The sequence below is a fragment of the Budorcas taxicolor genome, chromosome 1 (assembly GCF_023091745.1).
Source record: "Budorcas taxicolor isolate Tak-1 chromosome 1, Takin1.1, whole genome shotgun sequence".
In the NCBI taxonomy this organism is placed as follows: domain Eukaryota; kingdom Metazoa; phylum Chordata; class Mammalia; order Artiodactyla; family Bovidae; genus Budorcas; species Budorcas taxicolor.
The window spans coordinates 117,143,995-117,171,543 of NC_068910.1; the positions used below are offsets into that span (position 1 = coordinate 117,143,995).

At 36.9% G+C, this 27,549-nt stretch overlaps 1 protein-coding gene across 1 annotated transcript in view; it reads left to right on the forward strand.

The window, feature by feature from the left end:
• The window catches only part of BBX (BBX high mobility group box domain containing), an 87,661-nt gene that overhangs the window by 17,684 nt on the left and 42,428 nt on the right, over positions 1–27,549 (forward strand). The window contains exons 4-7 of the mRNA XM_052646240.1: positions 838–905; positions 14,532–14,612; positions 17,641–17,715; positions 25,068–25,148. Coding sequence (XP_052502200.1) covers positions 838–905; positions 14,532–14,612; positions 17,641–17,715; positions 25,068–25,148 — 305 coding nt within the window. The remainder of the gene's footprint in view (positions 1–837; positions 906–14,531; positions 14,613–17,640; positions 17,716–25,067; positions 25,149–27,549) is intronic.

The window sequence follows — 27,549 nt, forward strand, 5'->3', positions numbered from 1 at the left end:
TATTGAGGACCAGGAAGCACTAGGTTAAGCATTGACTTAGGCGTTTTCACATATTATTGAAGTTCTGAAATGTAACTCATTTCAGACAACCTTAAAGGATATAGGTTTCTTATTATCTGTATTTTCTTTGTTTAGATATAATCCTGGGTCATAGATCTACCAGTTTCTCTTTCTACTTCTGTTGATTATTGAAGGAATGAAAACACAGACCTTCAGTAGTATCAAAAGGGTTCATTTTAAATGCTAAAAGATATTTTGAGGAAGGGCCTAACCTTACCCCTAAGATTTAAGATGTCAGAAATACTTCACTGTTGAACTTAGATTTGTTTTTAAAAGTTTTAAATAAAGAATATTTGAACAAAGCCCACTAAATTTTTGGTGGCCCATTTGTAAAATGTCTTTCTGTTCTCAAGTTCCTCCAATCACCTGGTTCTTTTTATCAAGCCCTGATTTCATGTGGGAGAAATAATATGAGAATAACAATCTCAAATTTCTTAGAAAACAAGCATAAGCACTCTATTGTTTTTTTAATCCAAACTCCCTATGCAGTAAGGAAAGAAGCATTGCACTAGGAGATAATTCATGTTCTGAATAGCTGTGGTACTGAGTAAAGTATTTTGTTGGACTGGTGGACAACAGTGGTATTTTTAAAGCTCACAGAAGTATGAATACTAAGCATGTATATGCCAGGTTACTGCTTCATAAAGTTCAAAAGTTTTCTATGACAAGTTATGTGTGGTTCTGTTGGATTTCTGATTGTTAGTCTTCGTGAATATTTTGGATTATATGTTCTCCGTGGTTGTGAATTGATAATTTACTTACCTTTGGCTTATTTAGATCCTACTCAAATGGGAGGCCTGAGCATGCTGCTTCTAGCTGGAGAACATGCTCTTGGGACACCAGAGGTAAGCAGTCCCTATCCCTCTCTGTTCCACTTCTGCTAGAAGCTGATAACACAGAGACTTGTGTTCTGCTCACAGTGTTTATTCTGCAGTTTCACTGTTAACAGCTCATGAACAAACTATGCTTTTAATTTTCATTAAGGTTTCTATGTGCATGGTATTATGCCTTGAAAGTAACAGACTGGGTTACATGAACCCAAAAGGACACAAACGGAGATTGGGTGCAGATTTTGAGATTCTCTGAGCACAGGTGTAAGACTTAGGACATACAGATAATTAGCATTTGCCATGGCTTTGTAATGGAGTCCAGAGGGTGGATCCTATGAGTCATTCATTCTGTTCATAACAGTGTCTGCTTTTGTGATGTTCTCATTTAGACTTGTTAGTGAAAAGGTGAGAGTTAAAAAAAACAAGCATGAGACTGTTGGTCTCTCTGGTACCTGAATAAATCCAAACTCCTGCTTTTGAAAATCAGAAAACGTGGCATTTTAGGATTGCTTGTTCTTTAAAATGGAAAATGAAAAAGGACTCAGACCCTCCTAATGACCCTGGTCTTGTTTTATTCCCTTGTATAGTTGTTGGGCTGGGTTTGCTAAATAACTCTTAGATATAGTCTTGACAGGCAGGTAGTAGTCAATAGCCATGCAGAGTTTGCATTTATGGAATTTCTCTATTTTCCAAACCCGTTTAGCAGAGGACAGATGCATTGACCTGCTGCTGTTCACATTATTTTATACACTGAAGTCCCTGAGATGGAAATTTTTCAATCCCCAACCAGCATTACTACTTAGGACCCAAAATAGCAATTTTATTGCATATACATATATATATATATGTATGTATGTACATACATATACATATATGGGCCTCCCTGATGCCTCAGATGGTAAAGAATCTGCCTGCAACGCTTGAGACCAGGGTTCGATCCCTGGGTCGGGAAAAATCCCTTGGAGAAGGAAATGCCAACCCTCTCCAGTATTCTTGCCTGGAGAATCCCATGGACAGGGGAGCCTGGCAGCCTACAGTCCATGGGATCACAGAGAGTCGGACACGACTGAGCAACCTACACACACATACACATATGTATTTCTTCCTTCCTTTCTTAAGTTGTATGCATGCCTTATGAATTACAGTTAAAGCATATTCAAATAGTTGTTTTAGAAGATACCACACATTTACATCACAAAACTCTTTTATTATTTATAGTTTATGTTTGGGATCCATAGTAGTTGACCAGATATTCAATTTGATTTAACTTTTTAGTTCTGTTCAATTTAGAATCACAATAAATGTGTAAATTTGGTGGACCGGTACTTATTTACATTGTACTTAGCTGAAAAAAGAAACTTTGTACTTTTGCATACTCATCATTCAGCATGTTTGTATTTCCTCACATGACAGCCTTCTCTGGCATCATTTGACTTTATGACACATTAAAAGTAATCAGATTAACTCCGACTAGAGCATAGAGTATCCCAAGCATGTTCCCAAAGGTGAATGTTGGAATAATAATGTGCATTTGAACTTTCAGCACAGTCTGACTCATGATTTCCAAGAATGCACTGTATTGTGAAAGTCAGTATCATCTTTTCTAATAGATTAGATAATAATGAAATTTTCTTCCAAACATCTATTAGCATTCCTTCTAATTTTCAGGAACAAATGTAAACAAATAAACATGTATAGAACTTACAGATAGATGAAAATCCTCATCAGAGAAAGGAATACTTTTTTTTCTTTGAATTAAAATTTGTCTTTTGGGCTCTCTTTAGTGAATCGCTCTTCTCCCCACTTATAAGGACAGCAGAGTTTGACACAAGCAATTTAAATCATGCAGTGGTCAGCCTTCCATTTCTGATGAAGGGGAATCATTTTGAAAATCTCAAGCTAAAGAAACAAGAGAAAATTACATGGCCAAAAGCAGTGAACCATACAGAAGAAGGAATTTCATACTAGGGAAGTTGCCAGCACTTAGGTTTTTAAGGACCATTTCTAAGAATACAGCTCTTTCTTCATAATTCCTGCTTCTCATCTCAGATATATTTAGGCATTATTGAAAATAGTCTTGAGCTATTGAAACAATAAAGGGGCAAAGTTTGTATAACATAATGCTGTCTCTAAATATAATTAGTTTGAGAGTTCATTTCATAGCTGTCAGTAGATTTCATTTAATACCTGATTTCTATGCGAAGTCGTATTCCAAATATGTAGACATTGTCATAGAACTTTAGGGGCTTATGTACATTGGCAGATGAAAAATACAATGAATACATACTTATATTTTTAAAAGAAAATTATAAAGATAATGAGATAAGAAAAGAAGTACAGAAATTTGATACTTCTTAGATTTGGAACAATTACCATGAAGTCTGTTTAAACTGTTGGGTAGGACCAGTCAAATAAAGTGACATTTTACAAAAATTCTTCCACAGAGGAGGTCTAATTGTAATGAATTTTTTAAATGCCATGAGAAAATTCTTATTCTGAAATGGTTTACTGAAAAGGAGATTTTCCTTTATTCATCAGCCTGAAACCTAATCACATAGAAAAAGTCCTCAAAAGCCTATTTTTTTAATATGAAAAATTTAATATAGGTAATAGTTTTATTTTTTAAAACAATTCTATCAACAGAAGGTAGAGAGGCTGACTGTTACAGGAACAATAAAATTCTAGGTTAAAAAGTTTCTTTGGTTTATACATTTCGTAGATCTACATATAATGTACTCTTAGGGTTTTTAGAGAGAAATTATAGGTTCTTGATATAGCAATGAGCAAATAATAACAAGCAGGATGTCTGAGTTTTTGCTTTCTCCTTAGTCTTCTGATTAACTCTAAATCTGCCACAGTATTTTTGGCATTATTAGGGCAGCATTTTTATATGCTACTATTTGTGTCTCTGATGAATAAAATGGGATAAAAATTGCATTTACAGTTTGACTCTTTTTCACATAAATGGTTAGTCCTGTATTTTCTTTATACCCAGAATACACTGAAATATATTTCATATTTGAGATAAACTTTAAAAAGCAGTGTTTGTTGTTAAAGAGTATATGAATTAAAGAAGCAAAATAAATGTATAGGCATCCCTCATTTTACTGTGCTTTGCAGATACTGCAATTTTTACAAATTGAGGGCTTTTGGCAACCCTGCGTCCAGCAGGTCAGTTGGCACCATTTTTCCAACCGTATTAGTCGCTTTGTATCTCTTTGTCACATTTTGTCAATTCTTGCAGAATTTCAAACTTATCGTTGTTATTATATTTGTTATGGCAATCTATGATCAGTGACCTTTAATGTTACTATTGTAATTTGAGCTGGGGGTCGGGGGGTGCTACAAATCATATCCATATAAAGCAATGAATGTAATTGATAAATGTTGTATGTATTCTGACTGCTCCACCCGGGTGACAGCATGTCTGTTTATAACATAGTTAACTGAATATTTCAAACCCACTGTTGAGACCTACTACTCAGAAATGAAGATTCCATTTATAATACCACTGCTCATTGACGATGCACCTGGCCATCCAAGAGCTCTGACGTAGGTGCCCAGCAAGACTAATGTTTTCATACTATTCCACACATCTTTTCTGCAGCCCATGGATTAAGGGGTCATTTTGACTTTTAAGTCTTCTTATTTAAGAAATGCATTTTGTAAGGCTGTAGCTGCCCTAGATGGTGATTCCTCTGATGGATCTGGGCAAAGTCATTTACTGCCATAGATGGTGATTCCTCTGATGGATCTGGGCAAAGTCATTTAGTTGAAAACCTTCTGGAAAAGATCCACCATTCTCGATGCCACTAAGAATCTTTGCATTTCACAGGAAGAAATCAAAATATCAACATTAAGAAAATTCCCTGGCAGTTCAGTGGTTGGGACCCAAGGCTATCCTGCAAGCCATGCAGCATGACCAGAAAGAAAAAAATAATAATCAGGATTAATAGGAGATGGGGAAAAGTTGATTCCAACCCTCCTGGCTGACTTTGAGGGCTTTCAGACTTCAGTGGAGGAAGGAACTGCAGATGTGCTAGAAATAGCAAGAGAACTAGGATTAGGAACTAAGGATATAACTTGAATTGCTTCAGTCTCATGATAAAACTTGAATGGATGAGGAGTTGCTTCTAATGGAGCAAAGGAAGTGGCTTCTTGAGGTGGGATCTCCTCTTGGTGAAAATGCTATGAAGATTGTTGAAATGCCAAGAAAGGATTTACAGTGTAACATAAATTGAGTTGATAAAGCAGTGGCAGGGTTTGAAAGGATTGGCTGCAGTTTGGAAAGAACTTCTACTTTGGGTAAAATGCTATCAAAGAACATTGCAGGCTGCAGAGAAGTCATTCGTGAAAGGTAGAGTCCATCAACATGACAAACTTTATTGCTGTCTTATGTTAAGAAATTGCCACAGCCGCTCCGACCTTCAGCAGCCACCACACTGATCAGTCAGCCATCAATGTCAACACAAGCCCCTCCATCAAAAAAAAAAAAAAAAAAATTACAACCCACTGAAGGCTCATGATAGTTAGCATTTTTGAGCAATAAGACATTTAAATTAAGGTGTGTATATTTTTTAGGTATAAAGTTATTGTACACTTGCATAGGTGTGTGCACTAAGTCACTTCAGTCGTGTCCAACTGTGTGCAACCCTATGAACTGTAGCCCCCAGGCTCCTCTGTCCATGGGCTTCTCCAGGCAAGAATACTGGAGTGGGTTGCCATTCTCTCCTCCAGGGGATCTTCCCGACCCAGGGATTGAACCCGTGACTTTTACCTCTCCTACATTGGTAGCTGGGTTCTTTACTACTAGTGCCACCTGGGAAGCCCTTGTACACTTAATAGACTATTTATAGTATAAACGTAACTTTTATGTACTCTGGAAAACCAAAACTTTGCGTGACTAGCTTTATTGCAGTATTCACTTTTGATGGTAGTGGTCTGCAACTGTACCTGTGATATCTCTTAAGGTGTGTCTGTATACAAGACAGCCATTGGGGAGTGACCACCTACCCCCACCCCCGCACCACCACCACACACACACACTCAGAATGGCATGTTAAGCTTGTCTCTGTTGAGACCCAGTGAAATGTAAGCATAGAAGTCTTGTTAGGAAATAACCCCATAACAGTGAAGGAAATGGAGTGTTTCCAGAGAATATGAGATTTTAGTAAACTTACGTAAATCGAAAAGCAAATAAAGCATTTTAATTGAGAAAATATGACATATGCTTAAAATACACTAACCAGGGAACATCAGAGAGCTGGTCTGTTGAACAGTGTCCAGCAGCTTAAGTGAACATATCTTCTCTTTTTTACTTTTAAGGAACAAGAAAGAAAAAGTAGAAGAATTAAAAGTAATATTATTAAAAATTTAAGCAAAGTAATAATGTTCACAAACTCTGGGAAGAGCTAAGGAGAAGGAAGTTATTACATTGAGTTAAGCCTTTATGTTTCATATCAGTGAGTTATATTCTGAAGATGGAAATGCAATAAATAAAATATAAGTATTATGATCTAGAATTTCTGGAAGTAATCTCCAGGACTGAAAATCTGTTGTTTTATATTTTTAACTTAAAAAAAAATAAAAATAAAAATATAAAGCTAAATTAAAATTTAAAAATAAAGGCAGGAAGAAATACATTTCAGAGATGAAAGGGGAGATTATTCAACACATAATGTATAGAACAGCTTGGAATAATATTGGAAAGGTCAGTATTAGACCTAGGTGAGCACAGAAGTCATCTTGCCTGAAACGGAAGAGATGATTTGAGGAATAATAGAAAATAAGAAAAATTAGGCAGAGTAATCATAACTGATAAAAAGGTTTGATGGTATCAATATCTATTTAGTTGAATAAATGAAGACAAACCTTCAGATATTTGGAAAGTGTATTGGACCTGAATTTGTGATTTTCAGATGCCTAGTTCTTTTGTTGGCGTGAAGAAATATGACAGTAAAGTTAAGATCAAGTCACATTTTTATTTTCTTTCCATCCTGTAAAATGGAGCTAATAATACTCACTTGCCTCTAACTCCGAAGACTTCTATGAAGATTAATTTAAAAAAAGACGTTTTTACCTCTCCTGAAAAGCATTCTAGTATTGGTACGTAGTATTATTACCATAATTTATTCTAGGCATTTCGTACTTGAAATGTCAGGCTATTACTCCTGCAGGCTATAGTATACTTTACCAGCAGCATACTCAACATTGAGCAAATAACCTGCTCAAGATTGTGTGGCTATGAAATGACAGAACTAGGATTTGAACCCAGAGGGACTAACTTCAGTCTTCCAGTAGCCCACTTGTGATTCAGTCCCTGTCCACCTCACCTCAACCCCGGCCCCTTCTCTTAGCAGTGTTCTGAGCTGCACCTTTATGCACAGGCATTTCATGAGTACTTTCTGGGGACACAGGCATTTCATGAGTACTTTCTGGGGACCAAGCCCTATACTAAGCACTTACACTGGTTATCTCATTTCATCTTTCCATGAGCCTTAAGAGGTTGGTTTATTATTTCCCATTTCATAAATGAGGAAACTAGGCTAGAGAGGTTAAACAAATTCTCTAACATCATAGAGCAAGAAAGTCATTATACTAGATTTAAACTTGTGTATGTTCCGTTAAGTAATGAGACGGGTAAAATGAGATAAGAAAAGGTGGTAATACCAGTATTTGTTAAATTAATGAATATGTCCATGTTTTAAACACTGTGAGTTTTAAATTTAAAACAAATACAGATTTTGGTAAAATTGAAGAATTTCCCCTTTCTTATAATTTCTCATATCAGTGAAGTGGGACAGCTATTTTTACTACCTGTTGGTAACATTGAGCTACTGTGGCTTCTGCCTGTCTTAGGCTGCTATATTTGACCACTTCAGGACGCTAAAATCCACTGAATTCCAACCCCACCCCCAACTCTTGCCCTCTTCACAACTTTTATCCCCCACCAAATCTTTTAATATATGGGCTTCCCTGGTGGCTCAGACGGTAGAAGCATCTGCCTACAATGAGGGAGACCCAGGTTCGATCCCTGGGTCGGGAAGATCCCCTGGAGAAGGAAATGGCAACCCACTCTAGTACTCTTGCCTGGAAAATCCCATGGACGGAGGAGCCTGGTAGGCTACAGTCCATGGGATGCAAAGAGTCAGACATGACTGAGCGACTTCATTTTCACTTTTCAAAGCTTTTAATTCCCTTCTCACAGTTTTATAGCTTTTAAACATAGTGAGGAAATACTACATTTATATTTAAATTCACATTAAATGGGCTCTTTGAACTTTCTCAGTTCTGGGTAGAGACCCTTCCTTTTTATAATATGCCACTGCTCACTGCCCATCCAGCCTAGCATCTGCCATCTCTTAACTGTGGGGCTCAAAGCCAGAGAATGAAGTGCTTCTGCCCAACCTGATTGACAGGCACCTGTCCTCCGTGAGTCCCCGGGCCGCATTGCTCCAGAGGCTGACGAGCTCAGAGGAGCCCCTCAGTTTCCCAGAGGTGGTGGAAAGGGGGGATGGGCAGCAAGTGAGTGGGGAAAGAGGAGAATGAACAGTGGGTGAAGGAGAAGGGTGGGCCTGTGCTGCTGCGTCATTGTCAACAGTGTGTTTACATGCACAACTGCATTCTGTCCTCACTGGGTCCTGTGAAGAAGTCAGTAGCATTGGTACCTGTTTTGTCAAACGGGGAAACTGAGGCGGGAAGGTGCTCTGGTTTTTCTCAGTGTCTGTAGCACTGCATACAAGTGGCCTGGAGTCTGACTTGAACTTCATCCTGTACTCTCTGCCACATGGCTTAGAATGACAGGGAACTTGACTCTGGTGGCCCTGGTGCCCTAAGAAAAACCCGGCACTTATCCTTCCTCTCAGCCCAGGATGTCTTGACTTGATTTGCATTCCAGTTTCAAGGAATTCTCAATTCTACTTGGTACTATTTGGTGTGATCCCCAGGGTGGCCTGGTTCTCTTTCAGCTGCACCCCAGCCCTGGCATCTGTCAGTCAAGTGCGCTTCTTTAATCCTCAGGTACTCCTTAACCTCATTTAGGTTTAATTAAGAGTGGCTCCATTTTAGTCCTTAAGTAGATTTTGAAGGACTTACTTGGATATAATATACTTACATTGAGTTCACCTGTGTTTGAAAGCTCAAGTCCATTTAACATCTCATATTAAATGCAAATTAAGTGATCACCCAGATGCAGGTATGGAAGGATCCTTGGTAAAAACTGCCAACTGTGGGAAAGCCTGGGCCAGGTTGAGCGAGGGTTGAGCCAGGTTGAGTCAGTGCATGGGCCTCAGAGTCACCCAGATCTTTACACTTGAACTCTGAAAGGGACTCCTCTGCTCACAACCCCTCTCCTCCCGAAGAAGACAAACTTACCTTAGAAACACTGGCACTTACTGGCCCCTCTCCCTCAGCCTTAATACCCTTCCCGGTAGTTACTGAGGCCTGGCAAATGCCATCTCTGATTGAACTGGGGCCCCGCATCTTAGCTGGTTTAATTCCTTAACCTTCTAATTAGTCTCCCGCCTCCAGTCACTCCCCAGCCAGAGTCATCCTGCACTTCACTGAAAGCACTGACTGCACATCTCTCATCATGCCGCTCCTCTGACTATAGACCTTGGCTGACTCCCCATTGCCTTCAGCCTAATCATCAGACTTATTTAAGTAGCGTTCAGTTCATCTCCCACCACATTCCCAGACATCTCAGTCTTCAGCCACACTGGGAGTGTCACTGATGCTCACATACACAGGGCATGTCACCCATACTTTGCCCTCTGCTGTTACCACATCATTTCCGCAATTCTGATGTTCCTTCTAGGGCTATCTCAGATGCTACTTATCTTACTTCTTCCATCCACCCCCAGATAGAATGAAGGCTGCTTCTCTGTCCTCCCATAGACCTTATAATATTCCACCAGCAGGCACATCTGCTCTTAATGTGTAGCTGTCTCCTGCACTTGAACCACAAGCACCTTAAGGGCCAGACTCATCCCCTTAGGGTTATTTTATTCCCTGACGTGTAAGGCACACAGGTGGGATGTAGGGTTCTTAAAAGAGAGCAGCAATCTTTGTTCTGACACATATTAGGTGTTTATTGAATATTTGTTGAAGGAATGAGTAATCAATCAATAAATGTTTGAATTAGCAAGGGCAGGGATGTGGAGCTCAGATACGACCAGTGCACTTCATAGCTTTGCTTGACTGTGTGTTCATCACAGTCCAGCTCTGTGACTGGTTTTGTGCCTTGAAAAGCAGGAATGGGCTTAATAAAACCTCGCTTTCCAGACCACTTACAGTGCATCTAACTGGCTTGATTTTGTTTTATATAAAGGGACCGGGTCATGTTTCTATGTCTCTCATTATTACAATGTACATTTTACCTGTGCGAAAAATACTACCTCGTCATAATTCTTATACTAATCATTCCCCTTCCTTGGTTATTGAGAATTAGAGCTAATTTAAATGGAAGATTGGATTTAAGGGAAGTTGAACACCTATGTGGCTAACAAAACTGCATTTAAAAGCCCTTTAGCAGTTTTCTTTATTGGGCATATAGCAACACCTAGTGGCTTTATGGATTATTTCAGAAACTATTTCTAGAAACAGCTACTTGAGTTTTTTTCTCTCTTTACTGAATGTCTGCTCATTTGGGATTTTTCTTCCTTCTTAATTAATGGACAGATACCTTTAATCTCTATATTTTGTTACATTTAGCCATATCCCACTTAAAAAGTAATTAAGAATACTGTAAATACAAACAGCAAAGTGATACCCCTAGGTCTAGGCCCCTCTAATAACATTTCTTAAATAGGAGCCTTTTGTCGGAAATAACCTCTTCCTTCTGTGTGAGTATAATGCCAGATTTCTTTATCAAACATTCACATTGTGCACAGATACATACATTTGCACTGGATGCCTCATTTATCAGACGTGCAGGAATGAATTCTCCCTCAGTACATTTTCCATGTCGTTGAGCCGTTTTTACATTTTGAGTTTTTAGGTGGACGTAGGTCTAGCATGTATCACACACATTCATTTCTGGCTTTTAAAAATAAATAATACATTTTATAATTATCCTTATCTTGACAACTTAGAATCATAGTTATAAATATTAATATACTACACTCAGGAGAAACTTTAGGACCACTTGATCTACTTTGTTTTTTTTGTTTTTAATTTTTGTGATAGCCCACTTTTCTAAGTAACTGATATTTTAAAAATTGTAATGCAATTTTGGAAGGTTACTTTCCATTTACAGTTATTTCAAAATATTGGCTATATTCCCTATATTATACAGTACACCCTTAGGTATATCATAAACCCAGTATTTTGGTTAAGTAAACTAAGTCAATTATACTTCAATAAAATTTAAAACATACTGTGTCTACAGTTTTTCTGTCTTTTCCTTCTGTGTCTTGTTGCTGGCGGCATTGTTTCTTTTTCAACACTCTTCCTTTTTCTTATCCCAACTCTTGGTCCCTTCTGATTTGCTCCTTCTATTCTTCTGTGAACTAGAAAGTCCGGTAACCACATAGGTTAGTAGTAAGCCAGTTCTTCTGGCTCCTAACTTTGTGCTGTTTCCATTATACTACATGGAAGGTAAAGGCTGAATCTACAGTGCTGTAAAGTAAGAGTAACTAGATTTTAAAAGAAGATGTTATCCACTGCAGTAAAATGCATAGCCTCAGTGGCTGTTACAGCTGTTCTAACCATTGAACAGTCTTTGTTGTGTGATTCCTGGCCAGGTCATTCAGATTCTTCATATTTATAAACATGGAGAATCAAGTCAGCCAACAGATATTCCCTGTGCATTTACTGTGCATCTAGTCAAGTCAGCCAACAGATATTCCCTGTGCATTTACTGTGCATCTAGTCCATGGGGAGCACAAACTTGCTCACATAAACTTCTCTGGTTGCGTAGTACAACTGACATGTGTAGGGCTATAGGGGTTTCCTTCATTTAGATGGTAAAGAATCCAACTGCAATGCAGGAGCCCCAGTTTATCCCTGGGTCAGGAAGATCCTCTGAAGAAGATAATGGCTACCCATTCCAGTATTCTTCCCTGGAGAATTCCATCGACAGGAGCCTGAGGTCACAAAGAGTCAGACAAAACTGAGTGGAAAAAAAAAAACAGGGTTATAAACATCTTTATAATTACTCACATTTGAATTCTTCATATAAGCAGAAAGTTTTACTTAAGACCATCTATCATAATGATTTGCAGGGGGTCTTAATTTAACTTTAAACTTTTATGGCTGGATGTATAGGCATGGCCAAATTATCTACAATGGCACTTCAAAGAAAGTTGACTTTTCTTCTTACAGTTAATGTAAACGCTAATTGAGCCATGGGGAAACTAATCCCATAAATGATAACTGTCTTATGCATCATGGGATCAGAAATAAAAATGTGTGTGTATTGTGTAGACTTTATATAGGGTAGCTCCCATATATGATAATATACTTAATTCTAAATATTTCTATAGATTTGTCATGTGTGCCACCTACATATCAGGTCACCTTATTTTCATTTAGTCCTGTGCTCAATTTTTTAAAATTAATTTACTTTTTTGGTCATGCAACTTGTGGGATCATAGTTTCCTGGCCAGGGATTGAAAGCAGGCCACAACAGTGAAAGTGCCAAATCCTTAACCATTGGACTGCCTGGGAATTCCCAGGAAAATCAAAATAAAATAAAATTTTGATTATTTACCAAGGTATCTAGGGGCTAAACACATAGGATTCCTTATAAACCAGAACAGTATTGATTTTTTCATTGTTCAGAAACTATATGGAGTTTTATTTAAGTATTCCTTCCAAGAAAGGAATTTTTTGTGGCTAGTAATGTCAGGATTTGCTGGCCTTTTTAAAGTACATTTTGTGTCTCCTTGGATCAAATATTTAAAAAGCAAATAAAAACTACTGGACTTCTTGGCACACTGGTTGTCAAATAGTTAAGGGCAGCAAGGGAATCAGGCTTTGGCAGCCAAACCACAGGTGGCAAATTAATTAAAGCTTCTGCACCTTTTCTATGGAGCTTATCACTGGAAGAAGGTGGCCATTACTCTTTCAAATCCAAAGGTGACAATTAAAATTTTAAATACTCGCTTCTGTCCAGTGGTCTGTGACGTTGTTAGAAAACACATCTTCAGTGTGAAACTGTGGTTTTAGGAATATAACTTGGGTCACTGCCAGCTCTTCCCATAGATTCAACCATCTAATCACATGCAGTTATTAAAATTACATAGGGAAAGGTTTAATAACACAAGAAAATCAATGTACTGTTAAAAGCAAACATTTTGTAACTAGTACAACATCCCATTTCTGTTGAAAATATTATCTCTACACACAGCCTCAAGAATATACATGGAATTCTAACAGTGCTTATCTTTGGGAGATAACATTGTAGACGTAGAGTTTTCTTCTGTATTTTTTCTCTTCAGATTTTAAACAGTGATCTTGGATTATTTTGTTTTCAGAAACAGGTTTCTAAAAAGTATTTTTAACTTTCATTTTTCCCCTAGAGTAAAAGATAACTTGTTCCCTAAGATTCTCTAACTTTGCTATTCAGGGAAGAAAAGAGAGGGGACACACTGATATTGTATTTAAAAGACATGTTATCAATTTTAATTTAGTTAATTCAACAAGTACTTGAGTATCTACAGTGCACCCAGGCAATGTTGAGGATTCTGCGTTAAACAAAAGCCCTGGGAGGAGCTGGAGCATAAACACGTTCTTGTGGTGGTCAGCGATCGTTGATTGTTGGGGAGTAGAGGTGTTGTTTACCTCTCTCACCCTATGTCTTTTTATCTGTAAAAGGGGGCAGATCAGAGGGATGCTGAAATTCTTCCCCTCTAACGTGCTATGACTCCTATGACTTTTGAATTACAGGCTACCAAGGTGATTATTTCACCCAAATGTAGTCAATTTTAACATTCAATAAAAAAGGAAATATGTATCCTGAGAATAGTACTTGATTAACAGCAAGAATTTTTTTTTTTAAAGTCAGTAGTGTTTCTGTAACTATTGTTAATAATGAAAATCACAAGTAAAGATTTTAGAGTGTTAAATGTTTACCCAATATAGTAAATAATATACAAGTATATATTATAAAAGAAATTTCTCTTAGGAAAATAATACTAACTTTTCTAAGATTGAGACTTGTATATAAATTCAGGAAAACCCTGAAACACAAAAATTTGACCTTAGGTTTATTTTCCCAAAAGGTTTATAATGATCAAAACTCATTTTTGTGTTTTCATATAGTCAAGTGGTATGAAATATTGGGAAAATGCAGAATGTGGAAAAAGTCGATATTCGTTAGTTTTGGTTGTACAAAGCCAAGAGATCAAACGAGTGTCATTGTAGAAATTTCACTTTGGTTAATCATCATGAAATGCATTGCCTTGTCTATCTCCTACTATTTATGGCATTATATTTAGCAAATGAATGATTATATAAAACTTTATAAAACCATGTATAAGACTTTGCAGAATATAACTGTCTTTTTTTCACAGTACTGCCTTAAATTTGGGAATGAAAACCATTCCTTCCTTAAATAGGGATGTTTTAGGTGACATTTGTCCTCTGTTGTCATTCAGGAGCTATCTGTGTGATGCCTCATACCACCTTTTTTTGTTTCAGATCTCCTCTGGCACCTGCAGGCCTGATGTTTCAGAATCCTCTGAATTGCGTCAGAAGTCACCATTATTTCAGTTTGCTGAGGTAATATACATGTTGCAATCTATACTTAATGAAATGGTAAAGTGAGCTTCAATTTTGGCTGATGACAGTAACTTAAAGCAATGAAGAACTCTTCGTTCTTAGATCAGATAATCATAAATGGGAAAATAAATTTTGAAACTCTAGAGTCTCTTAATTAAGGAATAAAGGTATTTCTAGAAACGTGTTATTAACTCATACTAAGTGTTGTTTCCCTTAAACCTCATCACTAATTTTTATTCAGGGCTAGGGAAGTTAGGAATATAATTGAATTATTGTTAGAACTTATTTATCAGGTGTTAATTTGACAGGTATTGAGTCAGAAGATAGAATTGTCTCATGGTTATTGGCTGTGCATTCCTTTTTATTTATTTTCCATACACTTTGCTCTTAATTGAAACTTCAGCATACAGTTGGCAGTTTTCAAAGTCTTATGTCTTAATGTTAGACCTGTTTGGCTCAGTATGTCTCTAACATACAGATGATGTAGAAAGCACATTATCCTTGATATCAAGTCTAAAGGTTAAGACTGCTTCCCCAAATGTCTGCTTTTACCCTGGAACTCAATATGGAGCCATCATTGATTAATTTTTTCTGAGCGTTAAACCACATGGCCCTCCCTTGATCATTTGAATTGTCTTTCGCTAGACCTTCTCTCAAACTGTCATCCCTCCTAATGTTTGCCCCTGGTGGTACAGTTTTGTACAAGGAGGAAGTATGTTTAGTTTCAGACTTTTTTCCTCCTCTAGTGTCCTTTCCTGGTGGTTCTCAACATGTCATCGACAGAATTACTTTTCACGCTGGCATATTAGGTCATTCCTTTTATGACATTGTTGGTAATATGCCTAAATGTCCTGCTGATATCACCAGAATATTATGTTATATATTTGCTCACATAATGCTCCTTACCTATCACTTTCCTGTCTGCGCTCTGTGAGGTGTGCCATGAATTCTAATTGTCTTGTATATTGTTTCCTCAAGAATTTAATATAGTAGAGTGTTCCGTCTGCACTCCCTTTTAAACATAGTTTTATACACATTAAATAATGTTAGTGCCGGCTTTGAAAGCAGAGATTCTTAACTAGTGATCCCTGAGCCCCTGAAGATCTAGTGAAATCTCTCAGATTTCATATGAAATTTTTGGTATTTTGACACATGTGCACTTTTTTTGGTTAGTATAGCAAACTAAAGAGTCCAAAGATACCCTTGACCCTAGCCTGCCATCTTCAGGAGCTCGCTATTCATGTCAGAATCTCCTCTACTCAATATTAATTTGTAGAAACCTCCTTTTATTTAAAAACTTGTGAAGTGCTTTTCAGAAATCTAGATGGTTTATACCACTGGTTCTGTTTGGTTTACTCTCTGATTTAAACTTTGAAGGGCATATATTTCCCCTTACACAAACTATTTGTTTTCTTTAACTTTTATGGAGGGTTGGTAGAAGTGAGAAGTCATGTCTGAAATAAGACATGACTTTTATAAGTTTAAATAATAGACTGTAGGTCTGTAATTCCCAGGACATCTTTATGGATTCATATCTGCAATCTGTCACAGTTCTCACATGGAGGTCTTCTGAAATGATAGGTTTCATGATTTGACCAAGAAGAGTTCTACAAATTTATCGTCAAGTGTCTTCAGAGTACTTGGTTTTATCTTAGCCATTTATGACCATTTGTATATATCTAGTTTGTTAAATAGGATATGGGAGATCTTTTTTACTGAGATTTATTCTAAAAATGCTTGTTTGATTAAAAAATACAGTGAAATGAAAATTTTCCTAGTGCCTTCAGCTGTAAATAGAGTCAATAATTCAATCAGTTCTCTCTTCTAATTATTCCTTATCTCTAAAAGTGGCTTCAATGTTGTATCACGAACTGGCTCCATTCTCTTTCTAACCAACTTAATTTGATTAAAATGAAGACATGATTCCTATGAATTCTTATGAAGAGTTATGGTCCAGGTGCATGTATTGCTTAGTAAGTTGCCTTTGATGGAGTCAGTGGGCACAGTTAATTGAAGAAACTTTTGGGGGACTGGGAATGGGCTGAATTTATAGTGCCTATACTTTCTGCTTTTGTGACTCGTTTTCACCCAATTTTGTAGCTAGATAGAAGGTTTGTTCACTTTGAAACCAAATTAATAACTGGCTTGGCTTCAAAACATCCTTGAGAAGTATTTCCTTTAGAAATACTTGGCCCTCAGAGGAAACCTTTAATGAAGTTTGAATAAGCACTAGTAGGTAGGAGCGAAAGTTCTCCTAGTTGAATCAAGGATGGTGTAACAGAATCCCCTACCTACTGTCAGAGATCTGAGGGTTGTGTGTGGGTGGGTGCAGGGGGCGGTGGTGGGTGGGAGGATGCATGGTGTTATAAAGGAAAAAAACACTATTCATATTCAGTAAACAGTTTATTGAATTCTGGTTCCATACCAGGCAGTGTTTTCTGTGACTTATTTTCTTCTCACCATAATCCTACAAAATGGGGATTATCATCACCATCAACTTACAATTGGGTAAAATAAGTCTCAAGAGATTAGTTGAGCTGCCCAAGGTCTTGTAGCTGGTGAGTAGCAGAGCTAAGATTCAATCCCAGATACTCTGACCCGCATGGTTTGTGTCCCCAACACAGTCTCAGAGCTGCCTCTAAGCAGAGAACAGCTTAAAGGGAGTGCTGTAAGTAAGAGAGAGATTTTACTTGCAGCTTCCAACATTTAATATTATATTTTTTAAAAATCACTGAAATAAGTCTATCAGTATAGGTCTCCTCAACTGCTGTTTGGTACACATCTGATACCCGTTCAAGAGACATGGCAAATGAGCCAAACTCAGTCTTTTTTCTTCTTGCCACATCTGTTTTTAGAAACATGGCCTTTGTCTTCATTTATCATTGATACTGTTTTTCTAAAAGGGATTGAGGGTGATGACTCATGTCTTAGTCTTTATCAGTGTCTACAGGGGAAATATATGGCAGATCTGTTAGTCTGTTATGGAAAAAATGTCCTTGTGCTTTAAAAATTACATGTTCCCTTTCAGATATCTTCAAGTACATCCCACCCTGATGCTCCTTCAAAACAGTGTCAAGCATCAGCCTTGTTTCAGTTTGCAGAGGTATGGCTTTTTTTAATATATATTTTGGGTTCAGAAAATTTACTGAGTGCAGAAAGTATTGGAATAGAATTTTGTCACCTATAGAGACCTTCAGGCATGCCTCTTGCCATTACTAACAGAATATACATGGCAGACTGTTTATTGCTTTCTGCTGCTTTTCTGTAATCATAGATCATCTCCAGATTTTATAAACGTTGACTAAAGAGTTCATCCAGAATAACAGTTTTTCATTTATTTCATTTTGCCTTGTTTTTAACTTGCTTTAAAAGCTTAGGAAAATTGTCACCATGAAGGTCATAGTATTCCAATTTATATATTAAATTTTCCAGTAGCAAAATTAGATGCTGTTGTTGATGAATGCGTCTCACAGTGAATGCCGGGTGAATACGACCTGTTAGATTATACTGTGATGTAGCTTCAGCCAGTATTTATATTAGCGTTTAATCCCAGGCTTAGGTCAGGTCAGCTCTTGCAGGATCTCAGATTTCTCTGGATTGTCAGCCAGAGAGAAAGAGCACACCCTGGAGAGCATTTTCTTGGTTGGTATGATGAGAAGGCAATCTGATATTCTTTATTTTGCCACAAAAGCCCTGGCCTCAATCATATGCTCGTTTCTAATAAGCACTATATGACAAATAATAAAATATATCCCTTTTGCAAAAGTAAGATACCATCTCCTTTAGGTTTTTCCCCATTTTCCTTTTTATTAATTTCAACCAAAAATGCATATCATAAACTAAGCAATTTTTTATAGGGTTGAGAGAAAATGACAAGCAAGACTGTTCTGTTTAATATTGATGTATTGAATCACTTTTTATTCATTTGCATAAAGAGTGCTTCATAAATGAAATGTAAAATGATATCCTTTTGGCAGGAGAAAACCCAGCATCTTACTTTGAAAATGAGAAAAAATTACTTTTAGCTCTAACAGTGTTTTTTTAAATGCTGCTTCTTCTTGGGACACTTGCGTCAACCAGCACAACTAGATCCTACCAGTTGGCTTGCTTATCTGTAAGACTTCCCTGTCATAGTGCTGCTATAGTTGTTGAGGGCTATTCTATAAAAGTGGTAACCAGAATATCATATAATGGTATCATTTCACTAAGAACAATTTGCTTGATGAATCTGAATAAATTAAGATTTTATCATAATTTTTCATTATGATAAACAGGCTGGTATTTTCACTGTCGGGGGAATAGTTTCGTTTTATATTTCCTTGCTCTCCTCTAGTCGTTGATATCCATTTACTTGATACTAATAATTTTTTCAAAGATAAAAAAGAATTTTGACATGACTATAAATGTTTTTAGTGTTGGTACCTGATTGGCTCCATCAAACTTTTTAGAAACAGTTCCTTCCAAACACAATTTATTTGGCATATATTTAAATTCTGTACTCATGAATATAAGTTAGGTTGAGGCTTGTCTTTGACACATCTGATATTTACGTATGCATTATTTACCAAGAGTTTTCAATTTAATTAAAAATGTTTGTATAGCATATCTCAGCTGATGCATTTCTAACAGGTCTTGTCACTCAGAGTGTGGTTCTTATTTTTAAGTGATAGCACCATCAGATTTATTAGGTGTCCTGAATCCCTGGGCCACTCTAGGAAGCGACGTGAAGGTGAAGCAGCCACTGTCTTGTGACTTTGGAGAACGAGATCCCATGCTTCTTTTGAATTAATTTGTTCTGTACACTCACTCCTCAAAAAGAAAGTTTTTTTGTTTTTGTTTTTCCTAGTAAAGAACCTCTCTTTCCTTAGGAATTGTGCAGGAAGACATTTCCAGATATCAGTTCTCTATACTCAGTGGCATTTGTCTTCTGAGGATTTCTGACCATGCATGTATAAGATTTGAGGAAGCTTTAAAAAAGATTAATTTCAAAACTTCTTAGGACTTGTTTCAAGGCCTTAACAGAGGAAGGCATGCACGATGGAAAACCAAAATAAAATGTTCTGCTTTGGAATCAAATACAGTTCCCATCTAAACTCTGTGTATTATTTTTCCTGGTTTTATTTTGTATAGATTGATAATTAAGAGCCCTTATAATTCCTAAGCAGATTAAATTATTATGTACTTAGCTGTTTAATTGTAAATGCTATATATGATTATATAAGAGAAGTATACTAAAATACAGGGTTTTCTAAGGATATATATAACCTCCAGTCACTTTCCTCAGCTGACCCAAGAGAACTCTTAAGTTTCAATCTCTCTCATGTTATGATCTGACCATATTGTCAGCCGAGTATTGCACTGGTTTATTCAAATCTAAACTATACTAACTAGATGGACTGATTAAATTATCTACTAAGATCTGCTATGAGTGTATTTATTAGGGTAGAAATAGAATAGCCTATAATTACTGTGATCGTATCCCTAAAACTTCTATAATTATTTCATGAAACACCCGTCACCTTTGAGAAAACAAAAAGGCTTTTGAAATTCTTGGTCTAATTAGTCTTTACTAGAGGCTCTCCAACTTTGAAACACATCAGAGTTCTCTCAAAGACTTGTTCAAACACAGATTGCTGAACTCTACCCCCAAAGTTTCTATTTAATAAGTCTTCAGTGGGACTGACAATTTGCATTTTCAACAGGTTTCCTCTTAGGGAACTGCAGTTTGAGATCACTGCTCTATAGGTGGTAATTTTTACCACAAGTTATTAAATCAGCATTGTTAAGGCACTTCTGGTATCTCTGGGAACTTACAGGGAAAGGATTAAGTGAGGAGGAAATGGGCAGATAATAAAAATTTGCCCAATGGGCCACATTATAACCCTCATCCCTTTTCTGAGAGATTCTTGGTCCTATTACATACACTTAGAGAAAAATGTTTATATCATTTAGGCAACAGTTTTCTGTTGAAGAATGTTTTGCTTTGTAAATGCCCTTAAGATCAGGCTTGCAAAATTCTTAGAGACCCTTAGTGTTAATTTCATTTACAAGTCTTCATAACTCCAGGAAGAGGTTGGTCATTTATTGTGTAATACAATTATCCTAGAAACACACTTTTTAAAAAACAGTTAACCCAGGGCATTTCTTTAAATGAATATATTTTTTCTTGTATGTCAAGTCTTGGGTCTCTGTCTCACAAGCTGAGAAGGATATCTTTTCCTTCTGAACCAAATCTGATGATTTTAAAACCCATTAAAGTAACCTGCATGGAACCATGAAACTAAATAAAGAACATTTTGCTTGTAGGTTCTTTATAAATGTGTACATTTTAAGGGAGAAAAATATATCTGCTTTACAAGATGTAGAAAGAAATACAGAGTATAGAACCTGTTTTCCTCACATTTCAGCCTGTCTCCCCTTCCATATTGATGGGTGTAATTCGTCAAGATTCCACTTGGCCCATCTGAAGAGCCATCACTGTTTCCAGACTCTGATCCATTAAGTTGGTCAAAATGAGTTTCCTCTCTGCATTTTTTATTGTTTATGTGTAGATTGACACATCTGTCACTGTTTAGATCTCATTTACTGAAGACTAATGACCAAACGTAATGCCAGAAGGGAGTTGTTGTCATCCATTATTTAACAATTCTGAAAGCCATGACCAGTCCACATATTCTCTTCTCTGCTGAGTGGCTGATTCTTACACCTGGAGTATGCCTTTATGTTGAAAAATTGCATGTTTACTTTGAAGACAGGGAGCTAATCTGGACAATTTAAACAGATACATTTGAACACTAAGACTTCCCTTAGAAGATTTTTCATTTGCTAATGTAAATACAATCATAATCTCTCCAAGGTATTGTCACTCTTGGATAAAAGCAATTGGTGCAATTTTAAAGTATTCATTTTTATGATGGCGTGCCCAATATGTTACAGAATGTTATACTTGACACAGATTCCATATGCTCACACTGGAGCTCATCGGTGTGAAAGTTTTCCATGTTTTATTGGAAGAATTAGTATTTCTTTTAAGATAAGGAAGACCAATTACATCATATTGTTCGTTCGTTCTTTGATTCATTTATTCACTCAACAATTGTTGGTCATTTCCTCCCAGACTACGTTTTAAAGTATTCATTTTTATGATGGCGTGCCCAATATGTTACAGAATGTTATACTTGACACAGATTCCATATGCTCACACTGGAGCTCATCGGTGTGAAAGTTTTCCATGTTTTATTGGAAGAATTAATATTTCTTTTGATAAGGAAGACCAATTACGTCATATTGTTTTGTTCGTTCTTTGATTCATTTATTCACTCAACAATTGTTGGTCATTTCCTCCCAGACTACAGTGTTTATGATACCTGTTATAACTCCAGAAGGCTTCTGCCTAATTTGCTTTTGATCTTTGCCACCTCTTTCCTTGATGTGCTCCCCTACCTCAGGCAGCTATAAAAATAGCAGTTTAACGAGGGTGATCATTTTTCTTGCAGTTTTGCTGTACGTCACATACTTTTAATACCCACCCTGTTAATAGACAGAGGAGAGACTACAGTGGAATAAACAGATTAGCAAGCCCCATCCAATGTGAGGAAAATAAAAAAACATAGCCCCAAACTTACCATGCAGTATGGCCCACTACTGCCCCCTACCCAGGAGGGCGACATAACATGCACTTCCCTCCACTGGCAGACCTGTCACTGAAAGACATGTTTTAGCTATATTATTCTTACTTGAAAGGATGTAGATGTCCCTTAAATAGGAAAAAAAAGAATACAAGGAAATGAACAATGGTATAAAAAGTCAGCATTACATAAGCTATGTTTATATTAGAAGCAGATGAGATTACCGAGAGAAAAAGTATAAAGCAAAAGACAGAGGGCCCTAAGACAGAACCCTGAGGGAGAACATTTAAGGGCTCACTATAGAAAGGGAGAACCAAGAAAGAACAGCAAGGAGAGACCTTAGAGATAGTCTGCAGTATTGGAAATCCAGAGAAGACTCTCAAGACAAAGGTCAGCCATGCCCAGTGCTGCAGACAGTAACATAAGTTCCAACCCCTTCCCCCAGTTAAGAAGCCAAAAGGCATTTTTATAGAAAGTATATCTTACTGTTGAGTCATTCCATGAAATTTTTATTGTTAGGTGATTCTAGAAACGTTGGGTCGCTAAAATACATTGATACGCCCCCTACCAGCATGATCCTTTGGAAATCAGGCTTACAGCAACATTGAGCATTTAAAATACTGCCCTGTACCTACAGATAGGTAAAAATACTTTCAGATAATGAGGAAAAATAGTGCTTACTAAACATTAAGCAGTGGTTTCTTTTGCAAGGCAAGGAACCATTCTCCAGCCTCGATGAAGAACACTGCATGTTAACTCAGCTGACAAGTAATGGATCTGTGTGGTCAGAAGTTCTTCACTGAGCCTCTGGGTGTGCCATGCAGTCATTTGGCACAGGCTTTGTGGTAGTGAACCTACACAGCCACATAGGCTTTGTGGTATTGAACACACACACACAGACACACACACACACAGACACACACACACACACACACACACAGAGCGTCAGGGAGTCTAAACCTACAGCAATAAACGCGACAGCAGGGGGAGCCAGTGGAAGAGCTAGAAAACTGTCAAGCTGTGTGTTGCAGCGTCACCGAGCTTGTTGTGCTCTTGAGGGTATTATATGATTATGTGACAAATTTAATATTCTACAGATTATTAAATTTAATAATTAACCTCTGAGGTTGCAATTTTTCACTTTATTCTAGTTTCAATCTGTAGCTAATTTGGGGGGATTGTATTAAGAGTTTATTAGTGTTAATAATGATAAATCCTTATAACTAATAATTGTACTGTTGATTGAGGGCATAATATGGGCTGAGCACTGGGCCAGACTCTTTACTAACATAACATGTCATCTTCACAAAAGGAATACGGGGCAGATAGTGTTTCTGTTTTGAAGGTGAAGATGTGGTCTTAATTATTTCCTTCAGTCCACACAACAAAAAGTAATGAAGGCTTGTTTGTCTGACACAAAAGCCATGTCCTTTCTATTAATACAGTGTGGGTTCACGTGACTGGTCAAGTTACTCCCAAGTTAGTAATTGTATTAAATGTGTTTGTTTTCTTAGTCTAATGATAAGGTTAGTAATTGAATTCACCTTGTCTAGAAAAAGTAGAAGTGACATATATCAGAGAAAATTCAGCCAGAGGAAAATCTTTAGAAAGCTTCAGCCCCTAAGTTGATCTAAAGAAAAAGGAAGTGAGTGGGATGAATAGGGAAGGACTATCAAAAATGATAGCACCCAGGAGGAGAAATCCCCTAAAACTTAAACTAGCCCTTTCTAAATGATCCAGGTGGCTTATTAGATATTTGCCTCAACAAAAGCCTCTTATTCAGCAGGGAGAATTTTCTAGGGAGAATTTTCTCTAGCAGTAATGAAGCCCCCAGTCTCTCCTGGGGGGACAGCTCCATGATATTCCCTGTTGGGCCTGGGGTCACCTGTAAGGATATCATCACAAGGCAGGTTTGCCCCCTAAACTGAACTGAGAAATACCTGTCTTAAACTGAGAAAGAATTCCCAATCATGAGGAATATTAACAGCATAGACCATTGTTAGCTGCTGTAATGATGACAGAACTTCTCTAGGAGAAGACTTCTTTGTAAAGATCCTTAACAATATATGTCCTTCTCAACTCTTGACTGAGTTAAGCTTGAAATTAGAAATTAAGTCTTCCTATAAAAATGAGATAGGACAGTGCTGTTCGTTGTTGCAACTGTGCCCAGTTGCAGTTTTACAAAATTTGAAGAAGAGCATGCAGTCACCATGTAATGGTGTGTGTATGTTGATGTGCTTACTGAGATTTGTGGTCTTCGCAGTTCATCTTTGTACTTTAGAGCATACTCTTAAGTGCTACTGCTAGTATTTCATATAAGACTTCGCTTCACCAGGTCTTGTCATATTGCCTAACACATTTCTCTTCAATTCTCAGAAAAATATTTGTTGACTGCCTTGTTGCTATCTTTTCACAGGGATCCCAAATGTATTTCAACAAAAAATTAGCTAATTGCTTTTTGTTAAATGTGAAATGACACTAAATCTCTTTTCTATATGACCAGTTGCTGAGTTGGTGTTTATATGAAAGTAGAAATGTATAACTTGTTTTAAGGTTATAGAGTTAAATTTAAAGCCTGGAATACTCATACTTCTTATCGTCCAACAGCCATCCAAGTCACACCTGGTGTTTTTGTTGCTATTTTTGAGCTTATTTACTAACATTGGTTTCAAAATTACAATCCCAAACCTAACACATTTAAGTTATTTGACACTTGAAAGCAATGATATTCTTATAAACTAAGGGAAATTCCTGAATGGGTGTGAATGGAGAGCAAAAATTCTGATATCACAATTAATATTCTTTATATGAATTGTTTTTCATATAGATTTCTTCAAACACTTCACACTTGGGTGGTGCTGAACCTGTAAAACGCTGTGGAAAGTCTGCACTCTTTCAACTGGCTGAGGCAAGTTTCTAAGAATACATTGCGATAAATCTGCAGTGGTTGAAGTCACAAAAAAGTTAATCATAACAATGTTGCCTAAACTGGACTATCTCACCTGTGACCATAATGTGTGTTGTATATAATTTCAACAATGAGGGGGGTTCATCTTTAATTTAAGGAAAGTGGACTTTTGCTACTAAAAGTCATCAAGCATTGAAAAAGGTTATCCAGGGAAACAGCAAAATCCTTTCACAGACAGTATTTTAAAATAAGGTCAGTTTTTGTCTCTCTCGGATTGATAAAGTAAGTCCATCCTAAACCCAGAAAAATGGTCTAGGTAATTTTCCTCTTCTCTGATTCTCTTATATTAATAACATCTATAAATCTCTGGAAAGCACTACTTTTAAATCAGGTAGTTGATGTTTTAATTTGGGGGGCTTTTTTAGTGAAGAACTCAAATGACATGTTCTAAAGTCTGGTTTTATAGCTTCTCTCAGTTGTGCATTTGATGTGACATGGATATAAAATGCTACTATTCCTTTGGTTGAGTAAAAAAGATGTTTTTGTAAAGCCTGTGAAGGACAGAACTCTCACTTGTTGGGGACAGGGGGGGAGGAAAGACGCCGGAAGTGATTGTTACTGGGGTGGGCAAGAGGGGGACTTCCTTTGCCAAATTGTGACCACTCTGCCTTAAAGGGAACGTGTAGGACAAATGTCTTTAGCACCAGACACTGTTGTAGTGGTTTTCTCTTTCAGTGAAACAAATTAGGAGGTACAAAATGGGTAACCAAATATCTCTCATTAAACTTTCTCTCTTTTTTTTCTGTCTTCCTTCCAGTCCATTTCTTTCTTCTGAGTGTGTGTGTGTGTTTGTGATAAATTATTTTGAGTTTATTGAACTTAATGGGACAGCCTGTCATTTTCTAAATTTTATGGTAGCTTGTGTCATTAAAATTTAGGAATTTTAACTATCTAAGTCCAGCCAGATCCAAATTAGAAGCATAAACAGTAAAGTATGTAAACAGTGGGGCAAACTAACCCAGTTGTATCTGACATGAAGCTGACATGCTTCTTGTATAAGACAAATTCAGACTCAAAATAGAGGGCTAGGAATAACTAGAAAACTTAGGGAGACCACAGGGAGTAGTTTTTAAAAGAACTGGGTAAGTCAGTAGCAAGGTACTATTTCTGATAGAACTAAAGTGGTGAAGATCTGGCAATGAGTGTGCCTTTAGAGTTGTAACCATGTCTTCGTAAGCAGGGAGACGATGAGGTCATAAATTTGTCAAGTATCTAAGACTATATAGTTTGTCAAAATAATTTATATGAAATAATTATTTTTCTTAAATTATATGAGTGTATAGCCATTTTGGCTCCTCCTGTGGGGGAGGATTGTGTTTATATATATATACACAAACTTATACATACGATCTTTTAAATATTAAACAACACTAATCTGTCCTTGGTGGCTGAGATAGTAAAGAATCTGCCTGCAATGCCGGAGACTTGGGTTCCATCCCTGGGTTGGGAAGATTCCATGAAGAAAGGAATGACTTCCCATTCCCTAGAGAATTCCATGGACAGAGGAGCCTGGTGGGCTACAGTCCATGGGGTCACAAAGAGTCAGACACAACTGAATAACTAACACGTTCAACTTACAATCTATAAAACAAACTAACTTTCAATGTAAATATATATTTATTAGATAGTTTTGTATTGGAAATGTATGGGCCTTAGAGGTGCTTTGCTGTGGGGGGTGCTAGAGCAATGAAAATTTGTCTTCTCATTTTCTTTCTTTGGCACAACAGTCATTAAAAAAAAAAAGGATTCCCCATTAAATCAGAGCTCATTAAAAAGAACACTCTTCTAATTTGTAGGGATGCATCCCAAATATGAAACAGATGCTATGGTCTAACAGATGTTTCAGTGCTGGTGTCGTAATTTAAAGGGGTAAAATGACTGCAGTAAGCCTATTGCAATTATATAGCAAATCAGCTTATACTCAGACTTAGTTTCATATAAGATCTGAGTAAAAATATATGCTTTTGATAAAACAGGGTCGGTAAAAAATTATTTACTGAGAAAATCTCACATTATTATTTGCACCACATGAATATGATGCCATAATGCTAATAGAGTGTGTTTTAAAATAACATCCTAAAGCCTTCCCAGTTTGTAATTAAACATAAATATGTGCACAATGGATTAATCAGCATCTTCAAATAATCACCAGTGGAAATATGCTTCCTCAGTTATTTTTTTTCTCCCTTGTGTAGTTGATGTTCATCTTTTCTTGAAAAGAATATAATATTTAATTATTTCAGGTACCTCTTTAGATAAGCATGACAGGGTATTGAAAAGAATTTTTCCTGTGGCCCAAATTGTTGCTGTTGTCAGAAATCCTAAAGAATAGCTTTAAATT